This window comes from Podarcis filfolensis (assembly GCF_964270895.1).
Source record: "Podarcis filfolensis genome assembly, chromosome: 13".
NCBI lineage: Eukaryota > Metazoa > Chordata > Lepidosauria > Squamata > Lacertidae > Podarcis > Podarcis filfolensis.
The window spans coordinates 27,925,215-27,939,110 of NC_139615.1; the positions used below are offsets into that span (position 1 = coordinate 27,925,215).

A 13,896-nucleotide genomic window follows, 5' to 3' on the forward strand; every position below is an offset into this window, starting at 1 on the left:
TTGTCATTGGCAGGAATCAGAAAAGCAAAACAGCCTTACAGCTAAAATACATATAGTGCCTGTGTTCTGTTAGGATAGACTGGCTTACGGGCTTGAAGGCTTAGATCCAAGGCCAGTGCTAAACATTAGGGAAGCCACCTGGCTGCCATTGAAAGCAGCAGATCTGTATTGGGCTGCCCCAACAACACCTAAGTCACCATGTCTACACTTATTTCCAGTTTCCCAACTCCCAGGGCAGAGGAACACAACATGCAGTGATGTCATGTCATGAGAAGTGTTTCACAAGATGTCTGGGGAGAGAAACATTAACGAGAACTGCTAATTTGACATTGTTCACGCTGCTCTTGCTGTGGGATAGGTCAGCCTACCATGCCACCGAGGCTTCGGCCACCACTTCAGTTTCCCATCTATGTGAAGTGGAAATTCTAAGAATCTGCCTCATTGTTTCTGCAGAGGGAGGAAGGGGAAGAACGAACTCCAGATCAAGAGCGATTTGTATGGGATAGGGATATTTAAGTTGTTAACAGCTGGGGGCGCTTTACTCCGACACCTTGTGCAGTGGTTCCCCCACTGAACTGTGCCTGGAAGTGCTGATGCGGAACTAAAAACAGCCTGAATCCTATGTAGACCGAAGGCAGGTGGGGTACAGCTTCCAACACACTCAACCAATGGATGCTCAACTGCATTTTAGCCATTGCACATCAGCCTTGCAAGCTCCTTTTGAATGACAACAGCACAATATTTCATACTCCCAAGTTCAGAACTGGATGGACAAGGCTGGGTGAGACTATAGCCTTGGAGCATATTGTTTATCTGTTCTATTCTACTTTGCTACTTTTTTCACTATTTTACTATTTTAACTGTACTTCACTTTATTTTTACCTCCCCCCCGCAATAATTTTTATTAGTTTTCAATTACAATAACCCAATGGTAGCCTCATTATAACAATGCCAAATCATAGTACAATTACTAATCCCAATCATTCAAATATCAAATTATAAAATTTGGGTGGCCTCCCACATGTGCTAGAACTAATGGTTTGATTATTTACTTTTCTGCATTCCAAACCTTATTCATCTCAATTACATTCCATCCAAAATAACAATCCGTTATACAACAACTGTAATATGAATGACATCCACTCATCTTAACACATTAAATGATTTATAAATCTATAGGTGAAGCATTCAAACTATATCCTTATTCCTCCTGTGTGTGACAATTATTCTGTTGGTGGTGTTCCTTCCTGTCCTTGTAAAATGTTATGTCTATCTTTTCCCAGCGATTGCTGCTCCCCATCATGCCTTGGGCGGAGCTAATATCCCATTACTTATTTTTACTATTTTACTTTATTTTATTTTACTATTAATAAAGACTTTTTTTTTAATTGGCCAGTTGTGTGTGCTCCAGCTCTAGCTAACAGCAGAAGCTCAACCGAGCTGTGGGTGGGTGTTTTAGCACTTGCACGCTCTGTGACCGTAGTGACAGACTCCAGCTCCCCAACTTGAAAGGAGGCAGTGGCCAATCATATCCAGACCCACTCACTTGATAAATTTCCGGGCAAAGACTTTCAGCTTCCCTGTAGCTGCTGCAGCTGCCAACAACAGATCCAAGCTCTTCCCAGACAGCATATGTCCCAAGACGCCCAGCAGCCCTTCTGGGGTTTTCGAGTGATCTGAATCCATTGTCTGGAGTAGCAGAGAAATAAATAAAGAAAGTAATTGAGTCGACGAAGGTTCCCGATTGGTAGCCGGCAGGGAACAAACTACAGAGAATTGTGTAAAGAGAAATCAGCTCTTAGCAACTTAACTACATGCCCGTGGGTATTCATCACCATTTCACAGAATTCAAATTGTAAAACAAAAAAAAATGCAATATGAGAAATAAAAATACAATTAAAAATCAAGATGAATGTGGACATGCCGTGGTCCAGCTGAATGAAGCCAGCAGACCACTGGTGGTCCGCAGATCACAGTTTGGGAATCCCTGAACTAAAGAAAGGTGAAAATTTTTCAATTGCTAAAAGGAATGTGAAGGCTTTGTCCAATATTAGAAAGAGAATTAACACAGAAATGTCTCCGGTTCCATTCTTTTAAAAAGAAAAAAATATGACTAAGTCACAATCAATCAACACACATTAACAAAGCACCAACTAAGAGGGGGAAAACATAGAATGCGTAACTTACCGTAGATTGTCTTGATTGTCTTTACAAGCAGTATCAAGACATACAAGAAGGTAACAAGATACATAGAGAAGTCTTCAGAGAATTAACAGATATATCTGGATTGCATTTCCAAGACTAGTTCTTGGATGTCTTTCCAGAGGCATTTGTATACTTCAGATGAGGGTCTACCCATTGTTTCTTTGGTTACATGTTCAATAAAGGTTTGTCAGGCCTTGTAAAAATGTGCCTGGCTGTACTTAACCTTCAGAGTAGCAAAACTGGTAGTTGTTTCTCCAATAAACCATACTTTCAGATACCTTATGTCTAGGGTCACACTGTTTGCTAATTTGGTAAATGTTGATGTGCCACCCCCAATTCCTGTGTCACTTTGTCCAAGAGGGCAAAGCCACCACAGATTTATGTGTGACAGCCCAATGGGTGTGACATAACAACAGAATAGTTTGTGTTTTACTGTGTTCTCTCTAATACAAGCACAGACAAACTACTCAAGTGGCTTCTTGTGCCAAACAGCTGACCACTGTCCCAGGATATTTCGTGCCCTGTCCCTTTCCCCAAAATGCCTTGAAATCATTTGATACACTTTGATATGCAAGGCGTAGGTTCAAACCCCCAGTCGTGAAGCTCTGCTATCAGCCAGAGACAAGACACTTTCTTTCAACCTAATTTACAGTGCTATTCAAACCATGGGCCATGGGCCGGTCCACTGTCCCTCAGACCTTGTGGGGGGCCGAACTATATTTTTTGGGGGGGAAAGAACAAATTCCTATGCCCCACAAATAACCCAGAGATGCATTTTAAATAAAAGCACACATTCTACTCATGTAAAAACACAAGGCAGGCCCCACAAATAACCCAGAGATGCATTTTAAATAAAAGGACACATTCTACTCATGTAAAAACACGCTGATTCCTGGACAGTCTGTGGACCGGATTTAGAAGGCGATTGGGCCACATCCAGCCCACGGGCATTAGTTTGCCTACCCCTGGTCTAGACTTCAGTAGCACCAAAGACTACTACAGCAGTAGTACTAAAAAAAAATAAAGGTAATCCAGTTTCTGTGTTCAAGATGCCATCACAAGTTTAGTGCCTACTTTCAGGATGTTGGTGACGGTGGGCTCTGCTCGCAGGATGAGGCCTGGGTTGGGTTGAATGTTAGCATTCTCAGGAGACTTTAAACGTGGCGCATGTTCCCGATCAGCGGTCCTGGGTGAGGTCAGAAGAAAAATACCCAAAGTTGAAATAAGAGGGTAAAGAGCTCTTTAATGAAAGTGGAATGCTCTGCTATAAGGGCCACCCCACCAGTACAAAATTCACATATCTATAAGCTTCTGATGAAAATTCAGGGCAATGAACTTGTAATTTCTGAGAGTTTGACTCAGGTTAGCATATTTAACCTGTGGGTTCTCAGAAACAAAGCTTCCTAGTCCCCGTGGGCTCAATGCAGATGACAAACTGACTGAGTGGTAAAGTTTTCCACCATGGTTTTGCTTTGTCTATACCTGTAATGGTTCTAGGGGTTGCTCGGGCGTAAATCGTCGCCACACCTGGCTGGGTTACCTGGGTGAACTCTTTCTGTCCAGACAGCCACTCACCCGTGGCTGTCTCAATCGCTAGCAGAATCTGTCAGTGGGTGTTTCTTGAACTTCTTCCAACAAAGAAGCTCTTTGACGCCTAGTCGCCGCCTACTCTCCCTGCACGGAAGCCTTCTGCACAAGGAGGGTGTGGGCAGCGGAGGACCTGTGCTCTCCCCGCTGGTCTCCGGCGAGGAGTCATGGAGCCACCTCGCCGATTCCCCCATCGGCCCCCCTTCTCCACTGGTGCTACGCTGATTTCCTTCCCCAGAAGATGGGCTGCTTCTCTCCCTCCCGGGACGCTCTCCGGAATCCCTCTGGAGCCCTCCCTCTCCCTCTGGCTCCGATGGCAGTTCCCTGACAATACCCTTTAACCCTTTGGAAGCTTTTGGACTCCAACTGCTATCAGATTCAGCCAGCGTGGCCAATGGTCAGGGGGTGATGTAAATTGTTGTCCAACATCTGGAGAACCATAGGTATCCCATCCCCAGTCTGTATTTAGGAAAATGTGGTGGGATTCCCCCATCCGCTTGCAGCTCATTCTAATGTGTGCTAAAGTTTGAAGACCTTATCATGTGGCTAGGCTCCCCCACATTTACAGCTTATTTATTTGAAACATTTTTGTTCTAAAAAAGTAAAGGTAAAGGGACCCCTGGCCACTAGGTACAGTCGTGACCAACTTTGGGGTTGCGGTGCTCATCTCACTATGTCGGTGACAGGACAGTCCCTGTCTCCAGGCTCACAATCTAAAAAAGACATGGCACAAAAGGAAATGCAACTGAGAGGGTGGTGGAGGGGTTGGGTGGGGAAGCAAGCTCGGGAACTATTATTTCTTAGCTACAGAATTCTTGCAATGACAAGCTAGAACAGAAGGATTTCAAGGAGAGGAGGAGCAAAAAGTTTCGGGGCTTTTGGAAGAACAGATGAAGAAGGCCTACAGTCCCAACTTAATAAACTAGTCATCTGTATTAGTAATCTGTGGCAGGCAAATATGACCTGGAGTAAGGAAGACAGCCCCTGAGTTATAGCATGTCACAGCTACGGCTGTCTTTCAAAGCAAGATTTTTGTCTCCCCTGCTTTCTTGCCATAGTTTTTTTTTTAAAAAAAGAGTTCAGATATCCATTCCAAGTGCTGTTTATCATTTAAACACGCTGAAATATCTACAGCCTCTGACAGGTTGTTTTTTTAAATTAAAAAAAAATTATTAACTTAAGTTTAGTGTATTTTGTTGAGGAGCAACCTTTTAATATGCAAACAGAACTCCTACTCACAAGCTGTTTGTGGCTGGATACCCTGAGCAGAAACTGAAAGAAAATGGAAGGAAAAGTCTACGTACATCCTTGCCCAATCCATATTAATAAAACAAGACTAAATCAGCACTGGACAGCTTACTACAGTTTATTTGCTAAGGCGTCAGTTTGTGCTATGATGAGAGGTGGGTGGGGAGGGAAAGAGAATACAATTCCCCCCCAACCAGTTTAAAAGGTGTGAAATTAAGCACAGCAGATGCTTCGCAGGCTTAAAAAGCAATGCATTTAATGACTTTGCCAGCTTAAAACCAAATGCAATCTTTTTTTTAAAAAAAAAAAGCCGTATTTTTTTTTCCCCTTAAGAGAAAGAAAATTTGAAAGACAGGGGGAGAAGTTTCACTGGCCTCTTTGAAACAACAACGCTATTTATCAGTATGAATAAACCCTTAAGATTGTGGGAATATATTAACCATCCACTTCCCTAAAGAAAGAACTAGTGACAAAACGCTGCCAGAAGGCACAGAGTCTTCCCTCCACTGCAGCAGAGCAAGTCAGTAAATGAAGCTGAAGCCACAGCAGCCACAGATTAAAACAAAGCCTGCCAGAGTCACCTGTGTACACTTGCACTTTTAAGCTTACATTTAAGAAATGGGCAAGCTTCCTTGCATTTACCACTTGATAAGTTGATCGCATGCATTTGCCCATGGTTTTAGAGAAGCTGAGAATAATGCACGGCTGCTGGGGGAACGTCTTCAAGACGGTTGTCAGGCAGCCGATAACTTCCTTTCCTCTTCCCCACAAGTTAAGAGGCAGAAGCTCAAGATATGCTGAAGCAACCACTACATGCGTCTTTGCCCCTGCATCTAGCCTATCGCCCCTTTTGCGCAAAGCTAGATAAGCCTACCGTTTGGCTATGAGGTTGTTCATGTTGGCTTCGGAGAGCAGACCCTGCTTGCCACATTCTTGAAAGAGAAGGCTCGTGCAGTCACAGCTGGAAGAACAACCACCAAAAGAGGAAAAAAATGTGTAAAAATGTCTGAACAAACATGGTCCATAATGGAGACAGACTGTTCTCTCGCTGGACCTTTTGGGGAAGGACACTAGATGGCACAAGGTGAGTTAAGGAAGAGATGGTGGGAATACAGGTAAAGGTGAAAGAATATAACTGGGAGGCACAGAAAGAATCCCATTAAAATGCCTCTCTTTGATCGGGTATAACGTCCTTGCGTTTCAGCTGTCATAAAATTTGCAGGGTTTTTACTGAGCGCCATTTTTGACGTTGAAAATATAGTAACAATTGGGGAAAGGAGGAATACAAAGGATACCAGGATTCAACCTTCTAGTCTTCTCAGCGTTAAGGAAAGGACAAACCTTGAGTGGAAGCAACCGCTGCTGAAAGGCTCAAAAGGTCAAAAAGGATATGTGTGGTTTCAGTGACCGACACCTGCATGCTCTAAATTTCGCTTTGGGCCCAGTAAGGAAATTGCTCAACCTGTCCTGAAGGGGGTTGTGCTCCCCACTCAAGGATTGGTTAGCATTTTGAGAATGGCCACAGATACAGCTTTGTCTCTAGAGGCCTAAGTGGCCCACTGCAGTATGTTTTGCATTTCTATCTGTGCTACTCCCAAGTTTTGCTTTCATGGGGAATATGTCATTTTAGCCACATAAACGCCTTCCGGGTAGAGACAGAAGCTTGCTCAATGCTGCCCAGCCAGCTTCCTAGTTGAGGAGCAGGGAAATGAACCGTGGTCTCCTCCATCCAAGCTCAATGCTCTTCCCATTACTACACAGCTACCTACAAGACCAACCAAATTGGTTGGCTCAATTCTGTAAACAAAGCACATTTGCATGTGTACACTCACTTCCTTTGCATAATCTATTGAGTTTTTCTGCCAGCCATGAGAGAGAGGTCGCTAACTACTGGACGTTTCTGAGCCTCTATCCACTCATTTTCAAGGCTACTTTAAAAGCATGACACCTAAAAAAACAACCCAAAACCCCACCAGAAACCTAAAACAAACACCTGGATTCTCAGGAGTGCAGAATGAACAGAACCCAGGAATTGCCCATTCTACCCTACAGCTCTTTGGCAGGCAATTTATCATGTATCATGCACAGAGCGCATCCAGCCCAGGCTGAAGGATTAAGAGTAAGAAAGAACCACCTCAAGTTTGTGCTTATGTCTTCATAACAGAACAAAGCGTTCAACAGCTGGGCACAAGAAAATTGGACCAAACTGATTCAAAATACTACTTTATGCAAGAGCGACACCGACTGCTTCACACATTGGGGAGTTTGGGTCTTAATCTATCATGCAGAACAAACAGTTCTAATTGCGACATCAGCAGCAAACCTATGCATGGCGAATTCTGTTTACAAGGCTGCCCGCTTTCCCTGGCCCTTCCCCCAGTTCTAATCTCCTGTTATATCCCACCCAGCAGGGGGAAAACAAGGAATTTTCCTTGAAATATTCCCATTTCAGATTAAACTGTGCTAGCTTCTAGTTTTCTGTTGTCAGTGCTATTGTTCTGTATTTTATATATCTGTATTTTCAACACTTTCTTTCGATGCTTTGAATGCTTGGTGTAAGCCGCTTTGGACACAGCGGCATGTAAGTAAACGCAGTCAACCAATCAACATCTGGAATGCTACTGTGTTAGGAAAACAGGGAGTAGGTCTGAGCAGTGAAGAAGAGGCCCAGTCCTCCCACAGGCCTCTTCTACTAACCAAACCAGTTTCTGTAACCGGTGACCACTTCAGAGAGCTTCTACCAGGTTCCAATTTGAGTAACAAACACACCTCCCTCACCAGTTGGTCCATGTAACTTCCTTCTGGATGACAACCACCTCAGCAATTTCTCCCACTATCTACCCTGCTCAACTCTGCCATGTCTATCAGGCTGTTCTCATCTCAACCTTGACTGTTCTCCCACCTTGCGTGCCCCTACTCCAAATAGCAAACTGGTTTTGCCCAAAATATCCCTCCAACCTCGTCTTCAATGCTCATTATTCAACTTGGCTCAATGGGGGGAAATAATGATGTGTTTATGTCCTGTTTCTAGTCACTTGCTGTATTTTTTTGCGTTCAATTAAATATATCAAACAACAACAACATTAAATTTTAAAAGCAGCCTTCATTTAAAAATTTAAAAAGCAACACTAGGGTTGCCAAGCTCCCTAAGAGTTAGACCCTGAGATTCAAGGAGTGGAGCTTTGGAGGACAAAGGATGGTGGCTGGCAGCTAAGAGAGTGGCATCTCATGGGAGCAGAGACCCTGATAAACATGGGAGTGAAACTGAGAGAAGAACTCCCAGGCCAAGCAGGAAAAGCCCTTGGGCTCTGTCCCCTCTACTTGAAGAGCCATGAAGAAAGGGAACCTACTTGCAGCGTTGGTCAGCCTTGTCCAGAAGGGGCGTCAGCTTCAGGAGGAACTCAAAGGCACAATTCACATCTTCGGTGAAGTCCTGCAATTGCACAATTATTTTCTCCCTTACATCTAAAGGGTCTGCCAATGCTGTACTGGAATCCCCACCCAGAATCCCCTATAAAAACAGGCCAAGGCAGTGCATCCCAATAAGCCCACTGAGAACATTAGCTCCTGGTAATTTCTTTTCGGCAAGTTTTACTCTACAGAATTTGCCACTGAGCGAGCTAGGAAAAAAATTCCAGCAAACTTAAAGGGTTGGTTGTTTTGTTTCTCTCCACGCCCCCTTTTGTGGTGTAGAAGCTTGAATCACTTAATTAAGTAAACTGCAGACACACTGGTGAAGAATTACTTCTTTTGAACTGCTCTTTGCAAGTGGTACATATGAATAGCAGGTGATTTTTTTAATTTGTATTTTTTAAAGGAGGCAGTCTCAAAAGTTAAGCTTTGAGGCTAATTTGTTTCCATCGGCCTCTCTTAAAGACCACATCAGATGACCTCTATGACTGGGAAGACAGGTTCGAATCCCACTTTAGCCATAAACTCACTCAGTGGTAGAAGAACTACTTTTTAACCAAAAGCTCCATTTAGCCCAGCATTCTGTCTAAGACAGCAGACAGCAGTCAAATGCCTCTGTGAAGCTCACAAAGAGGGTATGATGGAAATGCCTTTCTTCTTTGATCTAAAGCATGATAATCATAGAAATTCTGGCTCTTCATCCTTACCCAGCATGGCTAGAGTCACTGATGGGCCTTGTTCTCACTGAAAATCCCATCTTTAACCTAAGCATTATTAATTGCAAAACTAAAATCATGATGACTTGCTTCCATTTTTCTTCCCAAATAATTTTTAGCAGTTCTAAACAAATACAGTGGTACCTCGGGTTACAAACTTAATTCGTTCCGGAGGTCCGTTCTTAACCCAAAAATGTTCTTAACCTGAGGTGCACTTTCGCTAATGGGGCCTCCTGCTGCCGCCGTGCCACTGCCACACGATTTCCGTTCTCATCCTGGGGCAAAGTTCACAACGCGGAGCAACTACTTCCAGGTTAGCGGAGTTTGTAACCCAAAGCATTTGTAGCCCGAGGTACCACTGTAAATAGAACACTGATGTAGCTGTTGTGATGATGATGGTTTGCTTTTCAAAAAGCAACCTTTACCTTTTCTCCTTGAGGATATTTTTTCAGTTTTACGAGTACTTGTGGAATCTGAAAAAGAGCAAAGTAAGAATTTAATAAGGGACGTCAAAACTATCACCCCCCCCATCTCCTTGTGAATTTTGCTCCCTGGCTCACTCGTCCTGGACTGCCAAAAACTCCTTTGCATTTTCACTCCCTTCCCCCTTTTCACAGCCCCTCCTCCTCCTCCTCCTGGACCCTGCAAGACAGTTGTTCTTGACTTCTGTTCCATTCAGTCCCATTGCCCTTTAACAATCCTCTGGTCCTCCAGATGTTGCTGAACTACAACTCCCATCACCCCAGCAAGCACGGCCAAGGATGGTTCAGCCATATCACAAGTGTCCAAAGTTTTCCACAGCTGCTTGCAGTCCTCTTTCCCAAAACACTTTCCTACCTCTATTCTCCTGTGAACCCTAACTCCACACAGACCCTGTGCAAACTGGCCTTCGCTTTCCTCATAAATGCCAAGATGTTTTTCAACTTCTTGTTACTATTATCTTCACACTCCGATATTAGAACATTTCATGTTCCATCTACGAACATTCCATGACGTGAAACTAGCCTAACTAATGCTCAGAAAAGGTTCGAAGTCAGTGTGGTTGCCGCTTCCGGTCTCCTTATCAATCAAGTCAAAGTCGCAAACTGGCTTAATTACTTCCAGTGACAAATCTGGGGTGGATGCTAATGTGGTCGAGGGCACTAAATATTGAATCAGAAGGTTTCAAATCTCAACTCGGCTATGAAACCGATTTCTCCCTTGCTTTTGAAGATAAGAAAGCATTTTGCACATGAAACTGGAAATAAATATTCAAAAAACCAACAAACTCCTAAATGTAGAATTAGGCATCTCTAATCTGATCTTCATGCTATCATATGGCAACAAGCTCCAGAGATTAACTGTTGGTTATTTCTTTTGCTTTCCAGTTTGTTCAGGAGTGTGTGTGTGTGTTTGTCTCTTTCATACTTCTTAATTTATTCCTCTTTGCATGGCTGATAAGTTACATGATGTACTTGAGTTGCAATGGAGATTTACTGAGCAGGCAGGGAATGCTAAGTTGCAATTTGCTGGATCTCTTTGGGGGAATCTAGCAGCGTCACGAGTGTGTTTACCAAGAAAGCCAGGGAGAAGGAAGACAGAGCCATCTGGCTTATGTTTACATTGCAAAAAAAATAAAAAATAAAAGAAGTATATAGCTAAATACAGATACTCCTCCAGGCTCTACCAAGGATGACAGCCCAGAAAGAGCATGAGAAGAGATTGGTGTTTCCACTCACTATAATAGTGAATGGCATCTAAGACCCCAGCTGCTAGTAGATCTGAGAACCTGGATTGATGCAGATGGGGGAAACTATGATTACAAAGGGCAAGAATTAGCACGGCAGAGGTTACAGTGTGAGAGTAAAAGTCTTTGACCAAGACCCTAGAGGATTTTGATATTTCTTCCTTTTTATTCCTAATCCCTAATGTTGCAGCTGCGTTGTGCCAGGACTGATACAGGGGCAGCCATACTTGATCCTGATCAGCAGCGTGTTTTACCAACCCAGGGTTCCTGAAGCCAGAGGTGAGGACTGGAGTAGAGTTGGCAGAAGTTACCGTTCTGTTGACCAGTCAAAAGCAAAAGGCTGGGCTCCAAAGTGCTCACAAGACTGGCCAATCCAGAGGTCTCGTGCTGCCTGCCAATTGCAGAGGTCGAGGTTGGACACACCTATCCATGCCTTCTATACCTGAAGAGAACTCCGGGGCCCAAGAACAGCCCCAGGTACTCATTAGGCTGGGTCCCAGCCAGAGCTCAATAAAGGTTTTAAGCAGAGATTGAGAATCTGTAGCTTTCCAGATGTCATTCAATTACAGTTCCCGATTCCTGACCCGCTGGCCAAACTGACTCAGGCTGATGGGAGTGAGTCCAATGACACCTGAAGGCCACAGGTTTAGATTCCCTGGTTGAGAACCTAGAAAGGAGCACTAGAGTGGTCAGGTTATTGAGACACTCTCCTTCCCCATTTTGCTTAAATAACATTTCTAGACCTTGCAGTTGCAGAAACAACCACAGCCTTGAACATATAACTCACAGTTTCTGCTAAAAGTTTGGAATCAGTGTCTGAATGTTCCACATACACGTTTCCAAAGGTGTCCCTATCAAAAAATGAAGCAGGGGACAGGGGGCTGCAGGTAGACCCCCAAGGCTAATTGGGTGTGTGTGTGTAACCAGGCTGGAAAAACGGGAATATCAACCAGATATTTGGGAGAGTCTATCAAGCCTGTGCAATGTCAGAAAACAGAAGCAGAAAGAAGCCTGATACGGGGGGGGGGGGGAACTGTTTAATTACGGAGAAGCGGGGTAAGTGAGGGATAACGTGAAACCCGTTCACTTCACCTAGGTCAGCCACATAGCTCAGGAGGAAACATGGGCTAAGGCAATGTATCAGGAATGCAGGGAACTGCTTTGTATCAAGTCAGACTATGGGTCCCTCTAGTTCAGTACTGTCTGCATCAACTGGGAGTGACCAGCTGTCTCCAGGATTTCAGGCAAGGGATGTTCCCCAGCCCTCACATGGAGATACCAAAGACTGGACTTTGGGCATGCAACGCATGCGCTCTACCACTGAGTTACTGCCCTCTCTCTTGTACCTGATGCCCTAAAAAGACCATGAATTTATCCAACTTCCCATAACCCTTTTGGTCTCTGTTGCTCAGTAAGCTGGGAAACTCAGATGGCAACAAAAGAACTTTACGAAAGGCTGAGCCCCAGCTATTTGGGCCTAAGGGCACCTTACCTTGAGGAATGTGAAGGCTGTCCATTTGAGTTCCTCTGTCCCTTCAGGAGACTCAATCAGCCCCACAAAGCAGGCTTTCCAGATTTCCAGAATGAAAAGCGGGGACGGAATGCGCTAGCAGGGAGAAGAGACACAGGGAGAGAAGGCTTCAGGATAATAATAATAATAATAATAATAATAATAATAATAATAATTTATTATTTGTACCCCGCCCATCTGGCTGGGTTTCCCCAGCCACTCTGGGCGGCTTCCAACAAAGATGAAAGATACACTAAAATGTCACATATTAAAAACTTCCCTGAACAGGGCTGCCTTCAGATGTCTTCTGAATGTCAGGTAGATGTTTTTCGCTTTGACATCTGATGGGAGGGTGTTCCACAGGGCGGGCGCCACTACCGAGAAGGCCCTCTGCCTGGTTCCCTGTAACTTAGCCTCTCGCAGTGAGGGAACCGCCAGAAGGCCCTCGGAGCTGGACCTCAGTGTCCAGGCAGAACGATGGGGGAGGAGACGCTCCTTCAGATATACTGGACCGAGGCCGTTTAGGGCTTTAAAGGTCAGCACCAACACTTTGAATTGTGCTCAGAAATGTACTGGGAGCCAATGTAGGTCTTTCAAGACCGGTGTTATATGGTCTCAGCGGCCACTCCCAGTCACCAGTCTAGTTGCCGCATTCTGGATTAGTTGTAGTTTCCGGGTCACCTTCAAAGGTAGCCCCACGTAGAGCACATTGCAGTAGTCCAAGCGGGAGATAACCAGAGCATGTACCACTCTGGCAAGACAGTCTGCAGGCAGCCTACGTACCGGATGGAGCTGGTAAACAGCTGCCCTGGATACAGATTTGACCTGTGCCTCCATGGACAGCTGTGAGTCCAAAATGACTCCCAGGCTGCGCACCTGGTCCTTCAGGGACACAGTTACCCCATTCAGGACCAGGGAATCCTCCACACCTGCCCGCCTCCTGTCCCCCCAAAACAGTACTTCTGTCTTGTCAGGATTCAACCTCAATCTGTTAGCCGCCATCCATCCTCCAACCGCCTCCAGACACTCACACAGGACCTTCACCGCCTTCACTGGTTCTGATTATAAAGAGAGGTAGAGCTGGGTATCATCCGCATACTGATGAACGCCCAGCCCAAACCTCCTGATGATCTCTCCCAGCGGCTGCATGTAAATGTTGAAAAGCATGGGGGAGAGGACAGAACCCTGAGGCACCCCACAAGTGAGAGCCCAGGGGTCTGAACACTCATCCCCCCCCCCACCACTTTCTGAACACGGCCCAGGAGGAAGGAGCGGAACCACTGTATGACAGTGCCTCCAGCTCCCAGCCCCTGAAGACGGTCCAGAAGGATGTTATTGGCGACGGTATCAAACGCCGCTGAGAGATCCAGCAGAACTAGGAAACAGCTCTCACCTTTGTCCCTAGCCCGCCGGAGATCATCAACCAAGGCAGTTTCAGTCCCATGATGAGGCCTGAATCCCGACTGGAAGGGATCCAAATGTTCCTCAGGGAA

At 44.9% G+C, this 13,896-nt stretch overlaps 1 protein-coding gene across 13 annotated transcripts in view; it reads right to left on the reverse strand.

The window, feature by feature from the left end:
- The window catches only part of MED24 (mediator complex subunit 24), a 52,949-nt gene that overhangs the window by 18,894 nt on the left and 20,159 nt on the right, over positions 1 to 13,896 (reverse strand). For 7 of the 13 annotated variants that reach the window (XR_014540994.1, XM_083582591.1, XM_083582589.1 and 4 more), the window contains exons 9-15: positions 12,386 to 12,499; positions 9,593 to 9,640; positions 8,391 to 8,473; positions 5,915 to 6,001; positions 5,032 to 5,064; positions 3,280 to 3,391; positions 1,547 to 1,689 (exon numbers count right to left, since the gene is read on the reverse strand). Coding sequence is in view for 12 of the 13 variants with exons in the window: in XM_083582591.1 (XP_083438717.1) it covers positions 1,547 to 1,689; positions 3,280 to 3,391; positions 5,032 to 5,064; positions 5,915 to 6,001; positions 8,391 to 8,473; positions 9,593 to 9,640; positions 12,386 to 12,499 (620 nt within the window). In the remaining variant the exon portion in view is untranslated. The remainder of the gene's footprint in view (positions 1 to 1,546; positions 1,690 to 3,279; positions 3,392 to 5,031; positions 5,065 to 5,914; positions 6,002 to 8,390; positions 8,474 to 9,592; positions 9,641 to 12,385; positions 12,500 to 13,896) is intronic. The other 6 variants (XM_083582586.1, XM_083582584.1, XM_083582583.1 and 3 more) reach the window with 1 other exon arrangement.